Source organism: Nesoenas mayeri (genome assembly GCF_963082525.1).
Source record: "Nesoenas mayeri genome assembly, chromosome: 2".
NCBI classification, from domain to species: domain Eukaryota; kingdom Metazoa; phylum Chordata; class Aves; order Columbiformes; family Columbidae; genus Nesoenas; species Nesoenas mayeri.
This window is the reverse complement of record NC_137543.1, coordinates 55,042,627-55,064,753: the sequence shown is the minus strand read 5'-3', so window position 1 is coordinate 55,064,753 and position 22,127 is coordinate 55,042,627. Positions and strand designations below refer to the sequence as shown.

General features: G+C 40.3%; 1 protein-coding gene across 2 annotated transcripts in view; it reads right to left on the bottom strand.

The window, feature by feature from the left end:
- The window catches only part of RALBP1 (ralA binding protein 1), a 33,724-nt gene extending 13,017 nt beyond the window's left edge, over positions 1–20,707 (bottom strand). Inside the window, exons 1-2 of one of the 2 annotated variants that reach the window (XM_080339634.1) lie at positions 20,482–20,707; positions 3,268–3,562 (exon numbers count right to left, since the gene is read on the bottom strand). In XM_080339634.1, the coding sequence (XP_080195760.1) occupies positions 3,268–3,511 (244 nt within the window). In that variant the 5' untranslated portion in view covers positions 3,512–3,562; positions 20,482–20,707. Of the gene's footprint in view, positions 1–3,267; positions 3,563–20,481 lie in introns of those variants that run through there. The other variant, XM_080339635.1, reaches the window with a different exon arrangement.
- Positions 20,708–22,127: the final 1,420 nt, after the last annotated feature.

The window sequence follows — 22,127 nt, the reverse complement described above, 5'->3', positions numbered from 1 at the left end:
CACAAAATACATTAAAAAACCAAAAATTATTCTAAACAAAAAATCCTAGCTACATACTGAACCTATCCTGTCCAATGGTATCAATCTCAGAAGTAAAACGAATGGGCAGAGTATTATGTACTACATACAGACTATCTGCAGAAATTATAATGGGTGGAATAGCTTTTTCTTTTTACGTATTACTTATAAACTTTTTCTTTTGCAAGGAACTGCATATTTTATGGTGTGATTACTGACAGAAAGTTAACCATTAAAAAAAAAGTCATTTACGCTAATCAGTGTCTCATATAAACCATTACTGCTTCAAAACAACCATCCTTTTTGCTTGCACGCTGCCACAGCACAAGTTCTTCCACGGGCAAAGGTTGTTTTGAGGCAGGAAACAGACTGGTGTTAAAACTATCTCAGTAAAAAGAAAATTTATTTCAACCCCTAAGAAGTCCCTCAATCTAACTCAATCTACAGCTAACCAACAGGATGTCAGAGAGGAGCAGAGAAAGACATCAGTGGTTGAAACGTTTTTCCAGCAGCTGTCATTCCACACACAAAACCCCAATATTTCATTTAATCTTCTATCACTGCCAAAAAAATTTTATAACTTTTTCCCCAGGATAATTCCTGTGTATTATTAGATTATTGCCATTAACATGAAAAATATCAAATTATTTTATTATCTACATAGGAAAGAAGATCCCTTACTAGCATATAAAATGCTGAAGATAAGAGTATATTTCTCCAGCAAAAAGGATTTACCTGAAAAACTAAAATGGGGTATTTATCCTTCCCTTTCCATATATCCTCCTGCTCTTCAAGCACTCTTGAAGTTTAAATTTAGAGTATTATTAAAATACCCCAAATCTTTGTAGAATTAAAGTTACATACAGTTTCAGGAGTTTGGATGACCTTGTTATTAATTCACTAGTATTGTAAGTTCAACAGACATTTACTCTGTCATAATTTAATATCAAAGCTTTTCTTATTCTCCCTGAAATGTTCAATTATATTTGTTTAAGCCTCAAATGACATGAGCGTAACAGATTGTGCGCTACCCAAAATCAAAGCAGGTGTCCAGAGAAGTGAAAAGAAACAATCTGAACACATGCAATAGAATTTAAAAGGTGGAAGAACCTGAAAAATCAAAAGTATGGAAGGAATAACAACAAGCAAGGCTGGAAGGGGAACTCTTAAAATCAGCCGTGTTAGCAGCTGTAAAAAGCCCTTGTCATTTACATACATGAAATGTCTGTTCAGGGTATATTTACAATAATGACCATTTTTTTTTACTGTACAAGAGACACCGAAAGCTTTGTATGTAACTTACTCTTATACCTGACTGGCAATTATACGACTTACTTACATTAGGGCTAAGAAATGCTGAATGCCTTTGACATTATAGCTGCAAGACAGAATTTGATTCTTCCTACGTTTTGCATTTTTGTGTTTTTGAGGATTTTTCATACCTTTAAAGCTTCTTTTAAGTAACAAAAATTGCCTTCCATCAGCTCTAAAGCGTCCTGTAATCACTTGTGGAGTAAAGCTGTTACAGTGCTAATGGGCACAGACCTGCACATATTTGCTGAAGAAGCCTTTTTCCCCCTTTAGCCTTCAGTTAGACCATCACTATGAGACATGCAGAATTATACCACAAATCCACACAATGTATAATGCTGACCCCTAACAATTCTAAATTTGGAGGTGTCTAATCCAGAGTTATAACAGAAAGCTGACTTGCAAAGAAGAAAAAAACAGCTTCTAATAACTTGAATTTAGACCCATCCAATCGATACTGAATTTTCATCACCAATCCAATATCCTGTATTAGGTTAATAAGTTAACACTAGGAAAAAAACTAAAGAATCAGTTTTCTTAAAACCTGCAGGAATTTAAACTGTTGATTTTAACTGGAGAATAATATATTCTTGAGTTATAGTATCCTTTATGCACAAAGTCTTTAGTTAATAACAACAGTCCTTCTAAACTGTGCCAGAAACAAATCCTGCATTCTTGGAAACTGGTTTGATTAAAAGCAGGGCAGCGGCAGCAAATTCTTAAAGAGAAAATATTTAAATATGTGCATGCATATGAATAATAGTCACCATATTCACTCTAACATGCCAGAATACTGTGTGCTGTTTCCTTATCTTTTATCTTCCAAATTTCACAAATGAGAAGTGTCAAGGTACACTGGCATACAGAACTTCCAGGCCTCAGAGATACGGGCATCCTACAAGATGAACATTATTTCAAAAACTTGCTAAAACCAATGCCAATTTAAAAAGTACTAACATTTGGGCTGTGATAATTTAGGTTTCAGAGACTTGGACAGTAAGGATCTTTCTGGTACTGAGAGTGCTCAGTATCAACTTAAAGTTTCCAAGTTCTTTCAGAATACGTAGAAAAATGCTACTGAATAAAGGCTATTTCATGTTTCCAAAATTTTCTGCACAACTCTAAAGGTGGGAAGTAAGATCTCTGTTGTTTCGCAGGAGACCATTTTTTAAATAAAAACTTCCACTCTGGACATTGATACACTGACAAAGAACGGATTCTATAGTCAAAGCTTTACTTTCTTATAATTTCTACTCTGTGAGTTCTAGTAAATTCAGATCCCAATGCTGGCTTGCACATTTTTGAACTCTGCAATAATACTTAGGCACTGCTGGAGGAAAGTGCATGATCAGACTAAAATGAGAAGCCAGAGAAAAAAAGGACCCAGCTATTATTACACCTCAAATAATGGTGCAGTGTGCGCAAGAAAACTTGAGATGGTACACAACAGCAAACCTGATACAGGAGACGTAAAGGAAAAGGGTCAAAGTTGTTGAAACTGACTCGACCAAATTTAAAAGTACAAAATTCAGGAAAAACACACAGTATAATAGCTACCACCTCAGCTAAAATGTCAAAAAACATCTATTTAGAAATACACTTGAAAAATCCCACTTGGAATGTGAATAGATAATGAGATTAGAAGAACTCCATGCCAGGCAATTACCAATGCATTGTTAAAGGTTTTGGATAAACACATTTATTAGTAATTTTCTGGGCATATGCTTGGCACCTGCATCAGAGAAAAAAAAAAAATCCAATTTTTGGTTAAAGCTTTTTTTTTTTTTTAAGAGAAACAAGTATTGCACAAATCCTGTTTGTACAAGTTAATTTCCTGCACACCTACACAAGTTCCACTGGGAATATTAAGCGATTTTGAGAGGAAGGAAGAAAGAAAGAGAAATTATAAGCATGAAATAAGAGAAGTTGCCTACTCACTTCTTTTTTCTTTCTTCTTAAATTTTCCTTTCTTCTTCCCATGCTCCTTTTCATCATCAGATACTATATCTGGAGGCTCGTGCAAGCTGTCATGAGGTGGTGAAGGCTCACCGGTGCGGTACAACCCAGGGAATTTTGTAGGACTGATTTCTTCAGAGCTGGGAGTACGAGCAAGACCCCCGCTGTGTTCTACTCGACGGTGTTCACTGGGGCTGCTCGTGGGAGGCAGGAAGCATTCAGTCATTCTGATTTCCCTGATATCCAAATGAAATCTTCTGCTACCTGTCCATCACACCTGCAGCAGGGGAAAACAAAAAGAAATCCCACACAATTTTAAGCACCGGGTGTCAGAATACCTTACTTAGAGCTCTATCCTGAAAACAAAACAGCAATACCTTCTGCAATGAATGCTCCAACTTACGTCAAGACACAGTAACACAACATCAGGTCCTAAGTTCAGTGTTTGCAGAATCTCTCCATTAACTCCTAAACCATATTAACATAATAAAAGAGTTGCTAAGTTGCTATTTTAGCCATCTGTACTTTACTCTGTATAATACATTATATATTAAGTACTAGAATATTTTAACACTTGAAATAACTCTTACAAAATGTATAGTCAGTTTGCATACCGATTGGCAAATAGATCTGTCTGGAACATCAGAGTACCTGTGAGCACTGCACTTAAGGCAAAGATCATTTTCATCTTTCCCAAGCATATTTTACAGATGCAAATAAGGACTTGCCTAGCCTGTTGCAATAAGGAAAAAAAAATCCTAAAGTAAAATCCATCTTCTAATTATGCTAATGCAAATTAAATAATGTAGAAAAAGAATGATTAAGTTTTTCTGGTATACAACAACAACTTCACATTTGAAGAGACTATATCAGGTCATCTGCACCCAGATGCTGATACATTGTTTGCTTAAGAGTTATGGGCAAATAAAAGACAAGATGAAAATTGCTGAAAGAAGTCAATACATAAATTCTCAGCAGTGGAAACTGTAAGCAAAAAAATTATTCCTAGAACAAAATCTGAGAAATTCGACAGAACAGATAAGCCATATGGGACATCATACTTCTGGAGGCTGCTTTACTGAATTGGGCCCTCTGTGTCTAAATCATCACCCTCAGATATGAGCTCTTCTTTCAAGGAATGAAAGGAAAACAGAAACAGAGCAAACTCTAGAAAAAGTAGAAGCTATTTCCGACCCCCATTGCCCCAAGTGTCAGGGCAAGAACAAAAGAAGGACTAAGGAGTATCTCCACCCTCTGGTGAATACGGGGGGGAAACACAGTGACAGAAGATGAGGGCAAGGCTGAGGTACTAAATGCCTTCTTCACCTCAGTCTTTAACAGTAAGACCAGTTGTGCTCCAGTTACCCAGACCCCTGAGCCAGAAGACAGGGATGGGGAGCAGAATGAAGTCCCAGTAATCCAAGGGGAAATGTTTAGCGAACTGCTACACCACTTGGACACCCACAAGTCTATGGGGCCAGACTGGATCCATCCAAGGGCTCTGAGGGAGCTGGTGGAGGTGCTCACCAGGCTACCTTCCATTACCTCTCAGCACTTCTGGATAACTGGGGAGGTCCCAGCCAACTGGAAGTTGGCTAATGTGACACCCACCTACAAGAAGAGTCGGAATGAGGGTCTGGGGAATTACAGGCCTGTCAGTCTGACCTCAGTGCCAGGGAAGGTCATGGAGCAGATTATCCTGCGTGACATCACATGGTACATACAAGACAACCAAGCGATCAGGCCCAGTCAACATGGGTTTATGAAAGGCAGGTCCTGCTTGACCAACCTGATCTCCTTTTACGACGTGACCCACCTAATAGATGATGGAAAGCCTCTGGATGTTGTGTACTTAGACTTCAGTAAGGCCTTTGACACCCTATCCCACAGCATTCTCCTGGAGAAGCTGGCAGCTCAGGGCCTGGACAGGTGTACTTGGCAATGGATAAAGAACTGGCTGGATGGCTGGGCCCAAAGAGTTGTGGTGAATGGAGCCAAATCCAGTTGGTGGCCAGTCATGAGTGGTATTCTCCAGGGCTCAGCATTGGGGCCAGTTCTGTTTAATCTCTTTATCGATGAACTGGATGAGGTGAGTGCACCCTAAGTAAGTTTGGAGATGACACCAAGTTGTGTAGGAGCGTTGATCTGCTGGAGGGTAGGAAGGCCATACAGAAGGATCTGGACTGGCTGGATCATTTGGCTGAGGCCAGTTGTATGAGGTTCAACAAGGCCAAATGCTGGGTCCTGCACTTGGGTCGCAACAACCTCAGTGCTACAGGCTCAGGGAAGAGTGGCTGGAAAGCTGCCTGACAGAAAGGGATCTGGGGGTGTTGATAGACAGCTGGCTGAACATGAGCCAGCAGTGTGCCCAGGTGGCCAAAAAGGCCAACAGCATCCTGGCTTGTGTCACAAATAGTGTGGTCAGCCGGACTAGGGAAATTATTGTCGCCCTGTACTCATCACTGGTGAGACTGAACCTCAAGTATCATGTTCAGTTTTGGGCTTCTCTACAAGAAGGGTGCTGAAGGGTGCACATCGAGGTGCTGACGCATGGTCAAAGATGAGCAACGAAGCTGGTAGAGGGTCTGGAGCACAAGTCTGATGAGGAACAGCTGAGGGAAGTGGGGCTTTTCAGCCTGGAGAAAAGGAGGCTGAGGGAAGACCTTATTGCTGTCTGCAACTGCCTGAAAGGAGGTTGTAGCATGGAGGGTGTTGGTCTCTTCTCCCAAGTAGCAAGTGATACGGTGAGAAGAAATGGCCTCAAGTTGTGCAGGGAAAGGTTCAGATTGGATATTAGAAAAGATTTCTTCATGGAAAGGCATGTATAGCAGTGGAACAGGCTGACAGAGATATGACAGCAAACTTTAATAGATCTCTTATTCCACTTACTACAGTGTGTCTAAGTTGGTGCGAACACATTCAAGAGAGGCACAGTTTGAAAGACCAGACTCCCAGCTCTCATTTAGTACAGAAGGCTCCATTATTTCTGTATTGCACTGAGTCTGTGTTGTGACTTTGTGCCTTGTAACCACTTACAACAGCAGAAGCAAATTAGAGCAGGTGACTGCATGCACAGATGTTATTTTGTAAAGCTGTTGAGCACAATGAGGAATATGGGAAATTTTTCTGTAGCAAGCATTATGCAAGACCACATCTAAAGCACGGTGGGTGTCCCCAGGTCATCTCCATTTTGCCACAAACAGGCATACTCTGAAAATCTGGGTGTTACATTGAGAACAGTCCCAAGAAGTCAGTAAGCAAAGGACGGAGGCAGAGTGGAAACACTCCCTCGGCTACCAGAACCTGCTCTATTGTAAGCTTCCAAAACCAAGATCCAGAACACAGCAGTGCCTCGTCATTGCAAATCTTCAGTCCAAAAGATCTGCACATATGCGAAGAAACTTATGTTGCTCAAAGAATGAGGCACACTGCCTTTGGACAAAAATTATCCTAGTAATAAGCATAGCTCCATTTTGGAAAGTAATGAACCACAGAGGAAAGAATAAAATCTATCACTGGTGGTCTAAGCATGTCAAAGCACTTCAGAAACTTATGAGTGGTACTCATACAACTGCTGAGATGGCTCAAAAAGTTGACTTGGAGATGAGAAAATCGAGTTAGAAGTAAGTTATTTACCTAGACTATACAACGTCAGAGACACGTCTAAGTTCTGCATCTTCAGCAGATTATTGCAAAGTGTGTGAGGCCATTAAAACCATGGTCCTTCCAAGAGTAGAGGATACTGTTAAGTACGCCTCAAATTAATCATCTTGTAATTACCAATGGATGTCAGCTACCACAACAGCTTAGGCAAAGAGGAAAGCTTTTAGTATCTTAAAGCTGATAAATCATTTAAGTTTTACTCAAATTGTTCTGAGTTTTTACTACTGCAACAAACCACTACAGTTTAAGCTGCACTTTAACATAAAAAGATGCAAATTTTACAACATACTGAAAAAACTTAAAACAAAATGCGGCTTTTGTTAAAACAAAATGCGGCTTTTCTTAGACTGAAACATTGCCATGCAGCCAAACAGCAAAATGACATCACAGGTCACCTATATTATTTAACAAGCAGCATCCAGGTACATGAACAGTGTCTTTTCCTTTCTTTAATAAGCAAACATGACCATGAAAAGGAGAAAGAAAAGGGGAGTGCTTCATGTAGGCAGGTAAAGCAAGTTTAAAATTTCACAAGTCACCAGTAATCACAGAAACAGAGTATTAAGTAACTCCCTTGTGAGTCATGCACTCTTCACAACTGGCAATAATTAAAGCCTCAAGAAAGGCCTTCACAAGATTATTTTTTTTTTATTAAAGAGAATAAAATACAAACTGCACAGCAGCATTCAATTCCTAAACCAAAGTTTACTTTACTCCTACTTTGAGACAGTCCTAAACTTTCATTTGGGCCTTTGAAGGCAACCACGAGGGTGATGTGGTCCCCCGTGAAAAGGAGTTTGACATCCCTGCTTTACAGGATATGTGATGCTATGAGAACGTTAGAAAATTTACTTTAAAGGAGAGTGTGTAATCACACAACTCAAGTCACATAGGAGCAAGCTGTACATTTTACGAAAAAAATGCCATCATCAGATCAACTCTAAAAGTAACATACACAGGTCTGCATGCTCTCTTATTTAACTGTAGGTGGATAAAGCCTCTTGGAATTGCGGTAGTATCCAAAGTATTTCAAGTTCTGCTTTAAGAGCCCATACCAGCTCAGCTGTAGTGATATACAAATACACAGGACTACTTAGCTCTCACACTCAGAGAGCTACAGACCACATTCATATTTGAGCAGACTGTTGAAGAGCCAGCCCACTTTCAGAATATCTTGCACTAGCCAGGTTATTCCCTTTTATCGAGGGTATTCCAGCTCTTCATTAATCTGTTCAGTAGAGAGACCCTTAAAAAGTTATTTAATAATATCCCAGATATTTTTAAAATATCAGAAACCAGCCTTCTGATTGCATTATGATAAAGTCTCACAATCACATGATGATAAATTCTCCAGGTTAAGTGTTAGCTTTCTGGTTTGGTTCACTTCAGAAAAAACAGCCTCTAGTCTACAAATTCTCTAGAGCTCCATCAGGCTGTTTCCATCAGACATCTTGGGGAAAACAAACCTTGGACTCTCTGGAGAGAGTTAAGTGCTCTTTGCTCTAGAGGGAGTACACCTGAAAAAGAGACCAACCATAACCACATATGAAAAGCCTCTGCCTCCCCATGTCACACTGACTATTTTGCTGTAATGTCCCACTTCCCCAGTGAGGCACACTGTGATGGTTTGCATCCAACTGTCTGCTCCAGAGCAACCTAAAGCAGACAGTCTAGGAGAAAAGCCTAGGCACAGATCTTCACAGGGTAACAACCAAAGCCTTATATAGAGGTTACACAAACTGTGCCATGTGTGGCTCCCTTGTTCGTTCCCGTATCTCAGCAAGCCCTGCCATGTGTCCTTCTCCAGTTGAATCAACTGCCATAGAAGCAGCTTCAAAGTGGTGCATTTTATTATGATCACAACCACATATACGTAAGGCATTCTTGGAAAGAAATGGCCAGCTAACAATGGGAAAGACTGCTGTTTAAATGCTTTACATTGCATATTTCTGAAGTAAGAAGCAGAAGGTCTCTGTGATGGATGGACTCTGCGTTGTGAGGCAGATGAACACTGTAACCAGACCAGACTTTGCAGAAGCATCTTGAGTATATGAGTGACCTGCATTACAACTGCTACTGCTCACCCAGAGAATAGCTTCTCATTCTCAATTCTCATTCTTCTTGGGAAAGTGCTGGTCCACTGTTCAGGATTCTCCAGTCTTAGCCACTGTGAATCCTGCTCCTGGCCTCCATGGTCTTATCACCACAAAGCAGCCCAGTAGCAGTACCTCCCCCAATCATCCTCAAGCACAGCAGACTAGTTTCCCATTCTGAGGTCTAGTCCCTCTGCTTCCCAGGCTCAGTCCCTCTCCATTAGGTTCTTCATTCCTCTCCCCTGCAGTTCCTCCACCGTCAGGACTGTACCTCTTCTCTCTCACAACCTCCTTCTCGCCATGCAGATGTTCAGAACCTAGAACTGTGCAACTTCAGTTTCACCACTTCTCCACACCCAGTTCCTCATCTAATCTCTCCCTTTGGCTGCTCACCATTTCCCAGGTTTTCACCTGCCTCCTTCCATTTCTCTCACATTCGGTTCTAATTAAGGTTTCTGAAAATTACAGTCCACACATAAGCAAGGAAAGTTGGGAGGTCATCTCCAGTCAAATTTAGGCTTTCCCTCTAAAATACAAATAGCATTAAAAAGGTTTGCCTGATTACAAAAATACTTTTAATTACAGTAAAGAGATTTTCTCTCCTGCTAGTTTACTTCTAAGAAATAGTTTGAAAGAATTTAGTTGGAGCATTTTGTTTAAATTTTTAAATACCAGCCTACGAAACCCAACCAAGCAATTTTCAGCCCAAATTAAAACGTGGTAACTTTCAGTAAGGGCTAAACTATTGAGAGCTTGTGCTGGTTTTGGCTGGAGTTGAGCTAATGGCTGGGCATGGTCAGGTCATGGTAAGCAACTGTTTTCATTTGCATCACTTGTCACTCTTGGGGTTTATTTATCTTTCTTTGTTATATTCCTTTTCATTACAATTATTATAATTATTTTATTACAATTATTAAACTGTTCTTATCTCAAACCATGAGTTTTCTTGCTTTTGCCCTTCCAATTCTCTTCTTCCTGTCCTGCTGGGGGCGAGGGGAAATGAGTGAGTGGCTGTGTGGTACTTGTTGCTGGCTGGGGTTAAACCATGACAGAGCTAAATTAAATAATACACATTGTCCTGCAAATACATCAAACTCTCCTATACTTCTGAAAACCACAACATTTTACCACATTTATGATAGCCATTATTGCTTAGATTGGCCCTAAAATTATTCCTGGTGTGACAACCCTGTCCTTTTTCTCCTGCCCACCTCTCCAAATTCCCACTTGTGCCACAATTAATGCCTGTAAAACACAACAGAAAGTTTTACTTTCACCACTTAAAAGAAAAAAAAGGAGGAAAATGCAATAAAAGGTGTGCAGTTTACTAACGTTCGCTACAAACACAGTACCACCTCGGGCTTTTTTTGCCCTCAGGACTATATACAAGTTTCATGTTTTCTGACAAGCCTTTTGAGGAGTTGTGTAATCCCTAGTCACCAAAGGTCTGCAGCAAGTCGTACAGTAATTGATCTAGAGAATTAAGACTAATTTTTATACTTCTGTCAGTTCCTGGGCTGAGTTTATTTAATGAGAAATTCCTCTTATCAGAGATTTCAACTATGGCACCATTCAGTCATGCTTCAGTATCTGAATTCAGACATTTGAGAACAGCTGTCTATTTAGTGGAGTCAGTTAAAAATAAAAAAGACCACAAAAGCCTGACCAGCTGAGCTGAATGTACCATAAATGCTGTTTAAAAAGAAAGTGCTAATCACCAGAGTGAGGAGGAGAAAAAAAAAAAGGCAGGCAAGAAGTCAATGGATTTGGCATGAAATATTTAACTGGAGTTTTAAGCATTTCTGCTATTCTTTCAAGAGCACTTACAGACTGACTATGACAGATCACACAACAGAGAACAGAATCTGGTTTTTGAGAGAGGCCAGAGCTCTGCACAATCAGTTCTACTGCCTAATTAAAAAAAAAAAATCTAAGGCTATACATAGCCTAGTTTGGGGTTTGTTTTTGTTTTAAGAGTGCATTAGCTAAGGCATGCTAAAATTCTAGAAATGACAAGGGTTAAAAAACAAATATTAAAGACCCTTCGCTTTGGATTTAACACTAGTAACAAATTTGGGACATGCCTAGCCACCAGAAATGCATAATGTAACACAATAGCATTTCTATAACAGCAATAATTCACCTGGCAAAAACAACAGCAGCAGAGGCACACTAAAACATCGTGAGGCTCCTGCCAGCAGGTAGAGTTCAAGCTCTATGGAAATTTTGGGAATATACTCTACTGACAGGTATAGGCAGATGCCAACACTGTTGCATTATCATAATCTTTCTTACCCAAGCCAATTACAATCAAACCAGAAGGGGTATGTCCCCCTGCAAACACCTTTGCCTAACTCATATCTTCTGGTTTGCCCTTGAAAAGCCACTTGCTACCACCCACTAACACACCAAGTTTAGCACAGACGAAGCCCAGCTACGCTTTGTCAACTGTGTAAGCTTAATATATAGAGGAAAAGACAAGGAGCACACATGCTGCACAAAGTCCTGCATGCTGAATCCAGACAGTGTAGCTTTTTAATCCATTATTGAGGCATTATCTTTTAGACTGGATGTAGAAAACTCAATTAGAAGTACCATTCTTCTTTACTGAATTGCCTGAACTGTGATATTTTATTCATAACATTTTAAAAGAGCATTAAGTTAATTTTACAGAAGTCACTTCATAATCCTTTAACTGAGGGATCAGTATTAATAGGCTAGTTTACTTTACCAAATACAAAGATTATTCAAATCTAAGGCCTTATCATTCCCAGAAATAAGCATTTTCTGAAAGCATATTGACACACAAACCTTCAGGGTTAAAACTAGGAAAATTAGGTTTCTTGCGCTTTACATGGAATTTTTGCTACCATGTATTGAACACAGATGAAGAGATCTATAAATTACAGGCTGCCACTTGAACTGACAACTCTATAACGTAAGGAGAAACTAAGAACAGCTTTGCTTGAATCTCTTCATACTGTGATACATGACACAGATGATCAGTTTCCATACATGATTTTTTTTTTTCTTGTTTAAAACTCTGCATGTTCAAATGTAACTCAGGTAAATCACACCCAACTTTTAGTGAATATTAAAACAGAACTATGGTGTTTGAGATAAAACCCATTCTGCTGCAACAGCAGGAAAAAAAAAAAAACTTTGACTTAGAAAAACTGTTTATATGACAGCTGCTCTGATTATTTTTATGGATTATTTAATAACTATGTCTATCTGCTGATTATTTTAGTGCTTATCTGATAAATATGTCTATCTGCAGCACCTTTGTTTTTGGCATAAAGAGTCCTGTATATTATCAAGCTAACATCAGTGACTATTGACCTGGAAACCAAAGTAAATGTCTCCCTTTTCTGCCTTCACTGCTTGTGTTATTAGGACCATATTGAGAAAAATCAACTGGACACTAGTTACACGCAGACATTTTACCAACTTAACTATAATGGATAGGAGCATAATGTTTCCATGCTCGCAGAACAGCAGTTTTTAGCAAAGCCTTGTTGTAGATGCAGTTTTACCCATCAAAATATTTGTTTTCTGGTGTAGCTCATTTTATTTGTAGATGTTTTGCCAACAAAATAATAGTTTTATTGATCCATGCTATGTCTATAGCAGTGTAAGCTGCTGGAATAGATACTGATTCTGTGTGATATCTGTCAAACTCCTGTAATATGTAAAGGAAAATTTTTTTTTTTTTTTTTTAAACCTGTGGTATGTAAATTTCCACACAAGAAGAGGACTATATCATATCCTTTTTTCAGACATATTCCCATCAATGCAAATAACAACTCTTCATCAAGACCACATGAAGTATTTAACATTTCTGTAAATTTCTAAATTTTTAGTTATTTTTTTCAGTACCATTTGTAGAGTTGGTATTAACAATTCCTGTTTTCTACCTCTGCCCCAGATTCACTCAACACCCAAGGGGAAAGTCAACTTAAATATTTATAAGCTGAGTAGATTATTAATTATGATTAACATCACCACCTCCAGGGCTGAGATGTTGCAAAATGTCACGCACGTGAACACCGCAAACATTCACAAACATGTTCAAGGCAAGGTGCGGCACCACCCAGCTTGGGGCAGCAACTGGTCTCCACGGTTCCTCCCAGCAGGGAACAGCTGGGCAAGAGGAATCTGCCTCCACAGCCAGCAAAGGCTTCTTCAGAAGCAGCTATGGGGAAGGCTGATCAGTTAAATGACTGATTAATGAAACAGCAGCAGGACCCACAAGTTCACGGCATTTGTTTTCTGCACCAATTTACACATTCAAGCAGCCTCACAAGAAGACTTCTATGAAACACCGGCTTTCCAGAAAATTGTATAAGCATCCTTAGAATTTAAAATTAAATTGACACATATTTTCTAAAACAAGCTCCAGCTCAGTCTGTAGCAGTTGATGCAGTACTTTTCAGCTATCCTATGGCTTCACTGTATCATAAAAAACATACCTGAAGAAATAAAGAATGATTGCTGTTTTCAATTTACTTGCTAAATATAGTAAAAATGAACTGAATAGTAACACAAATAGACATTAAAAATACGCTTGCTTCACAGCTGGCAAAAGAGTTCAGTATTTGGTAGCACAGGACCAACCAAGTTCTGATTGCCATTCCCAAATCTCTTGTGTAGCCTTGTCTACAAAAGAAAAATCATACTTCTTTAACTAAAATTAGTGGAGACAGTTTAATGGAAGCCCTACTATACATAAGACAAAATATTGCCATTGTCCTCCCCCCAAACCCAACAAGAAAACAAACTGCCTCTATTGGTATAAGCCATTTTTAAGAGTGGTGAAATCCTTGCTCTTAAGCAGTAAAAACCACCAAATGTAATTACCCGACAAAAATATGCATCTGTAACTGACTGTTCTAATGATACACATTAACTGCAAAGGTCCATGACAGATGTTCCGGTATCGTCTAGCTGTCTTCAAAGTCTGACTGAAATAGCGTATTAAAAACTTACAAAAGAAGGATTTATAAAGAACTAGCAACCAAACTAAGCCAAACCACAATAGAAAACTCCAAGGCAGTTTTATAATAAAATAAATAAAATATCATAAAATTGTAGCACACAAAAAGAGTGCTGCAGGTAACAAGCAGCAGAACTTGTCCATTGTTTTTCTGATATACAGGTTTATGCATATTGTGAGATACATTTGTCATAGTCATTGCCAGAAAATTAGTTCTTCTTAATCATCTATGTCAAAGAACTCAGATTTGAATCTACATCTTGGTATGTCAGTCACATTAATTTACTGAACCATCTAGACAACAAAGTCAGAACTCCATATATTAATCATTTCCTCTTTCAGCTGGAAAGTTGCATTTCGCTTCCTCCAGCAACTTTTAAAATCCTTTTCAAAACAGGACTGATAAAAACACACCTGATCACCAGTGGTACAAGTTGTATACATTTTGGAGAACTGCAACCCCAAATTTCAGGATTCAGACTTCAGAAGCATGCCCTGTGAAAGAACTCTGCATCTAAGATTAGCTTGCAAGTGGCCAGCACAAAGACAACTTACAGAATTTGTAAAGATTAAAACATCTAAAGAACAAGAAAAGCTAAAACCACTGGACTGAAATAATCCAAGGATTTTCTGGGTAAATCTATTCAATCAGGTGTTTTGGTGGCTTTTCTTGTTGTTGGTGGGTTTTTTTGGGTTTGTTTGTTTTCTTCTTTTTTGGTCTTCTCCCAAGCTCTTTCATTTTTAGTTCATTCAATCAATTGAAAAAACTCCCATCAAATATGAAAAGCTCTTCAGGCTATCTTAAAAGAACAACATTTCCTTTGAAGCCACCACAATTGAAAAATTAAAAGAGAAGTCAGATGATACTTTTCTTCTAATTCAATAATAATAATAAAAAAAGTATTTTCGTTTTTCTACAGATTTAGAGTTATGCTTTTATCTAGCATTTAGTTCACAATGTTAACACGTACTGGAGTTAGATTATTAAAAATATAGTAAAATACCTGCAAATTTAATTATCTTACAGCAGGCAATATTAAATTTATACACTGAATAGTAAGTATGTGAAAACAATGCATTGGACAGGGAAAAACAATAACCAAGAATTATGGACTTACATAGTAATATGATGGGAAAACACTACTAATACAATGAAATGAGAGAGTTTCATTGCTGGCATGTTTAGTGTTACAATTTACATTTAGCATTCAATGTAATTCATGCTAACAAAAATCAGTGAAAATTTAATTGTAATATAAAAAAAAAATTCTGCACCTTGACTGGTGACATTCATATTTAAAACACACAAGCCTAACTACTGGAGTAAGTTAAAAGTTAAATTTCACAAGTTATTATAGAAAAAATAAAACAAACATTAAAATTATAGCTTTGCACTCTTAGGTGTAACTTTATTTTTAAAAGTTAGGTATAATTTTAAAGAGAAGTGACATCCTTGCAGAATTTTTACTACTTTCTTGTGAAAAAGAGAAGTTGCAATTTTTATCACTGCAATAGCTCTTTTCCCACAAGTGTCAGGTTAATGGTATTATCACAGCACACTGTGTTTTTAAAAACGATGTATCCAGCTCAAGGTCTGGTGGTACCAGAGATCGATGTTCAGTCCCAAGAGTTCCTTCCTGCCAGATGTCTGTCTTCTAGCACAAAGTCCAGTTACATGTAATATAGAAGCCCAGGTATCCTACTGAAACTGTAAAACAGGATCTAAACTTCATGTCCTAACTTAAGTTAGATCATAGCAGCATGTGAAGTTTTCATACTAGAGAGGACAAAAATGAAATAAAAATACATTTTATCAATACATAACTATATGAGTTAACTCCAGTGAAGAGTTAATTCACTGTTAGCAAATGTACAAAACAACCAATCTGAAACTAAATTTATTTTCCTTAAAATAATTTTCCGTTTGGTCCTAACTTGCATTCCAATTTGGAATGTCAAACCGTACCACCAAGCGCTTGCTACTCACTCTTCCTCTACAGCAGCCATCTGGCCCCTTCCCACCTGCCACCAGCAGCCATCACCCATCCCTTGCTTTCCTCCTGTGCCTCCAGAGACCAAAATAGCCAGTCTAAAAAAGTTCAGTTCCTTGTGAGCAAGAAAAATAAAGGTGGCAGTGTGCAAAAGAGAAACCTGTTCCTGTTAAGTTGCAAAGCTACCCTTTCAATTGCTCTGAAGTAGAGGGCAGCACCTACTCCTATGAAAAGTGTATCCCCCGGAAGACAAACTAGTGCATTTCTGCACACCTGTGCAAGGTGTTCCCCAGCACGGTGTTTCGTGTTGGGCTGTAGCTGACAAGAATCATTTAGCCATTCCCTGCTTCCTCAAGGAAAGACAGTAGCCCAGACGGAAGCAAGCCAGGGATTGTCTGCAAGGTCATACCATAATTCAATGTGTAGCATCAAGGATCAGAAACCTTCTTTTGAAGAAATTTTATAGTTGCATTGATTGCTTAAGGTTTACATTTCTACAAATCTTCCCAGCACTTAAAACAAATGGACAGATAAAAAACTATTAACAATTAAGGCCAGACCGATAAGGATGAAGCAACTTAAATCACACTCTTCAATTACTATTACGTCAGAACAACCGTGTAATTTAATTCTGCAGATAGAAACAATACTAAATTTGATTATTTAAAAATAAACACCACACTTTTTCTACTAATTTTTTTAATCTGGGTTACATACCACATTAATTCATGCTATTAAACATCTTACCCTACTTATTCAGATTTACATTACTATTGTTTTAGCAACTGGTGAGCACTTTCAAAAAATTTATTTATTATTATAAAATTCTGTGTTTATTAAACAATTAGTTGTTATTTTTTAGTCAGGATGTTATGCCAAACTGCTACTGGAAGAAACCAGGAAATGTTAATTATCTGCACTTCCGTTTACTTAGTATTACAGAAGCTACACAAGGAAAAAATACAAAACCACGTTCACTATTTAAATACATCTTGTTTACTTACCAAAGGAAATACTACTCATAGGCAGTGAATTGATTGCTCTTAAACATCGTGATCTCATGTTTTCAAATTGGTAGATCTCAGTCTCCTATGCATACTTGGAATTCATAGATTAGACAAGAAAAAAAAGATGCCTTCTGCATTTTCAATACACTAATAATAGTAATAAATGACCCTAAGAACCTCAGTTAAATTTCCCAAATCTTTTCAGCCAGACACACTTTGCTTAGTATTAGCTTTACTTTTTACCTTCTTAATAAATTACTTTATCCACCAAAGCAACTGTACTTTCTATGTATCTTTTTCACAAATTCTTCCCTACTAGTTCAAAACTGTCACAGCACTTTATTGATGAAACCTAAATACAGTAATTTTTCCTAGTGCACTATCTTCTAGTAATAGGACAAAATAACCTATAATCTCTTGGGAAATATTTGAGCTGGGTGATTCTGGCTGGATCACCACTCCTTACTCATGCAATTCCATACATCCCTCTCCATGCCACCTCCCAGCAGCTGTCCCAGTAAGCAATCACCCCCATTTACTTCCGCAGCCTGCAGAGAAATGGGAAGCAGGGAGTGCAGCATCCCTGCTGTTACTCAGCTTCAGAGATGAAGGCTGGTTGTGGCTGCCACCAGCATCAAAGGCTCTTTCACCCTACTGTACCTTCACAGCTTTGACCAAGTTTGTATTTGCTGATGTAAAGCCCAAAAGGCGAGGGATGGCTGGGACGGGAAGGATAAGTACAGATAGGAAAGTAGTTGTACCCTTCCATTTCCTAAAATCAATCTGCATCCTTGCCTTTCTGGTTTTGGCAGTGGCAGGCAGAAGACATAACTGTTATTTGGACAGCAATCACTTCTCAACATCACCACGTCTGTAGATGCAGCCTAAGCACAAGCCTCCCCTGGGCTACTTCCAGCCCAGCTCGGGGCTCATTTTATATATATATATATATATATATATATATATATATATATATATATATATATATATATATGTATATACACACGTATTTTATGTGTGTATATATATATATATACACAAACGTATTTTATTTTTAGCAACCATTTGAAAACTATGGTCATGAGGCTCAGGTGAAAAGTAGAAAGAGCTGATGAATTCTTTAGGTGAAAATCTGAAGCAGGCACACAGAAAGCCATGACTAGTTTTAAGGGTAATGAACCATTCACTGATTCAAAATAGTAAGATGCATTAGTTCAGAGGAAAGCTTGCATTATACTACAGATACAATAAACTGAAGAGAACTGTCATACTCTATTTTGGCATTTTGAGGCCAGCTACATGACACCAAGCTTTACAGAAGGAAAGCAGATTTGCATTTGCTGGTATTTATTGCTAAGCAGCAGCGTCTTCCACATTAATCTAAAACCAGCTTGTAAGAAACAGGAGTGTTATTTGAATATTTTCTGTAAGAAAATTAAGCAAAAACGTATCAGGGAAGTGCCTAAAGGGTACAACTGAGATCCAAACCCCAGAGTGTTGGATCTAGTACATGCACACATCAGTTTTGCTATAACAACATGTACAAAATTAAGCCATGCAGTTCTGAAGCAAGAATGCAGTTATTGCAATACCAAGACAACATATTCCAGTATAGACATGCATATATAGAAACGGAAATAAGCTACCCTACAAAAAAAACTTCTTCCCTGTATAACTACATGCACACCAGGGGTTTTACCGTTAAATTCTTACTTTTGTGAAACAAACAAACAAACCACAAAATTGCCCTCCCACCCCTGAATACACTTTAACTAAGACAAAGTAATGACAGAGATACACCTAAAATATTAACATTTTCAGGCAGCTATCCCTATAGTTTATTTCAGATGTGGGAAGACTAAAGAACACAACTTATTTCTCAGTGTTAGAAATGAGAACCTTAGAACATGGAACGTAAACTTCCCTGCTCCTCCATAATAAACATCCTATTTTTGACCTCGCTACCTGGAACATTACAGCAGGGAGTTTAGTCAAACACTTAAAAGTAGTAAAAAGTCAAAACCACAACCGCTTGTGAGCTTTTTAAAATTCTATTTTATTTCTCCATTTAAAAGAGCCCCTCAAGAGTATGTGTCACACTGACTGCCTAACTGTACTGTAATATCTAGGGACTGTACTAAAACGAATGGAAGAAGCTGTACAGCATCATTCATTAGCAGCCGTACGCAACACCTCAAATGACATCAAAACCCAAATCTAAGGATCTCTCTCCCATTTCTCTTTAAGCTTGCTAATAAATTCACATGCATTATAATACTGCATTGCATCCAACAGAGCCTTAACATCATCCATGAATGGGTTCAGTATAGCAATGTGAAGACACATGGCAAGCACTTCAAGTGCTTTTCAGGTGAGAAATAGGTATAAGAATGCAATTATGGCTGTTTGGCCATGCTGGAACAAACAACACACACAAATCCATCTGATTTATGCAACTGGTAAAAAGGTCTTAGCCTATTAGGTTTTATTATTATTCCTCATAAAGGATGACCATTAATGTCAATGGCACCAGGACAGGAGGGGTGGAAATCCAAACCATACCATTCTCACCAACAGATACTTTCAGATTCTCTGGGTGCATCACATTTTCTTTGTGGTTTGTTTTAACGCATATAAGCACTTAAAATAAGATCTGCTTATTTACTCATACATCACACATCGACACATGACATATGGTAACACGCTAACAACATTATTAGGTGGAAAACACCGCATCCTTAGAACTTGTTAAACATACTAGACGCTGAAGAATGACAATAATGGTAGAAGTTTTCTGGTTTTTAAAGGTGTGTCCTCTAGGCGAAGGTAAATGAATTAAAAAAAACCTGATCTCCCCTTCACAAAAAAAAAGCCACAGAAAGACAGCGCATAGCCCAGCACACCTCTAACGGGAGCCTGAGTTACGATGAACCCTACATGGCTCAAAGCGCATAAACGCTTAAGCAAAGAGGGTGCACAAGCAGCCCACCCCCCTGAGGACAGGAGGGACAACCAGGCCAACAAGTGAAGCACACGGGCCGGGTGCCCCTGCCGAGCAGCCCAACGGAAAACCCACCGCTGGGACGCACAGCCCGGTATCCCCGCCGAAGCAGGCAGGCCGAGCCGAGCCGGGCCACCCCGCTGCCGGAGGGGGCTGACCCCCGGTGGGAAGGGCAGCGCTCCAGGCCCGCCGAACCGGCACCGCCAGCAGCCCCGGGCCGGGTGAGGGGGAAAGCGGGGCGGGTCCCCCAGGCCCCTCCCCCAGGCTCCGGGCGGCCCGGGCCGGCCCCTCCCCCACCCGGCAGCCGCGCCTGGGGGGAGCTGGGGTGACTCTCCGCTCGACCGTTATCCCACCCTTCCCCTCCCCTCCCCCGCCGCCAGCCCGGAAGCGGCTCCTGCGGCCCTGCGCGGGGCCGGCCCGGGGCGCCCGTCCCGCGGTCACTCACCGCCGGCGCCCCGCTCGCCGTCGCAGCGGCCCCGCCTCGGCCTCACGCGCGGGGCCCCGCCTCGCGCCCCATTCCGCCGCCCGGCTTCGCGAGGAGGGACGGCCGGGGAGCCGCGCGAGCTGCCCACTGCGCAGGCGCCGCCGCCTCGCTCCGCGGCTCGAGGCGGCCGAGGGCTGGGGGGGAGCGGCCTGGTAGGGCGGGAGGCGCGCAGGCGCCGACGGACATTCCCCCCTCCCCGAGTTGCGCGCTGCGCAAGCGCAGTACCGTGACGGTTGGGGAGACCGTTCCCGCTCGCAGGGCATGACGGGCACTGTAGTTCCCTTGGGAACGTCCCCCGGCAGCCGCAGCTGGCCGGCCTCCGCGGCCGGACTACAACTCCCAGCCACGAGCGCCGGAGCTGGTGGTCGCAGCCGTTGGTCCCTTGTTCCTTCGCCCCCCGATGCTGAAGCCCCCAGGCCTGGGGTAGGGGTGGCGGGTTCCAGTAGCCGGAGGCCGGGCGTGAGGAGAACTGGGCCTGGCTGCGGGCAGCGAGGTTTGCCTGAGGGGACTCCGGCGTATGGCGCCCCGCGTCCCCCCTGCTCCAGTGAGTGACCTCCCGGCGGGGACAAACTGGTAAAATAACTTCGCAAAGTTTCCCGAAGCCGCTGACGGGCAGCGTCCCGATTGCTCTTCTGGGCGGATTTACAAGGAAATGTAAGCGTTAAGATTAATTAAAGCGGTGAACGGCTAAGCCCGTTGGGAGATACAATTTGCAGCGGTGGGAAGTCAGCAAACATCAAAAGCCATTAATGCAAGAGCTGAGGCAGCTCTCTAGGCCTTTGCATCTGCCCTGCTTTCCCAATAACGTGTTGCTACTGACTTCTACGTTTGCAGCTCACAAAGGAGCAGACATCGACTTTGGCTTCATCCTGCATAACGAATTTGACCTTGAATCCATTACCCATTTACCACTCTGGAATACAAGAAAATGGAGAAATGCTCTGGATGCGACTTCAGGCACCTGTGCCAAGAAACACATCTCTATCTCAACACGCATCCTGTTTACAGAGATGTTAAAAGGAATTTTGTGTTCTTTGTCTCTTACAATGCAAGTTTCTGTTCTGTTAAGCACCTGCATAATTTGAATCCTTCTCAGGATTCTTCATCAACAAGGGAATTTGTTTCAGTAAGAAGCAGACTGATCCATTCCCACAGCCTCAAATATAATCCCTGGGCTACTGGACACATTAATACTGTGGCAGCGTGCCACCTGCTTCATTTATTCACTTGAGATTCAATGCTGCTTAGTCCTTGTCAAAAGGTCTCTTTGTGCAACCTCCTGTGGTAATGCAAAAGGTCCCCCACAGGAATTTGTGCTATTCAGTAGAAAATACAAAGGGGGTGGCTGTAAACACTCTGATTAGTGTTGGAGCACAGAGATATTGTCTCCACAACATATTACATAACCACACAACTTCCAGTTTACCTCCTCCCCTCCAGAAAGAAACAGTTTAACAGCAAGGGCTTACTGGTTTATTTAATTTAAGATCGTAGCTTGTGTTTGGTTATTTTTTGTTATACAAAGGCTGTGTTACTTCTGGCAAAAGAGGAGAGAGTAGTTACTTCAGTAACATCCCATAGTAATTTGAGATGATTGCCTGTGAGGA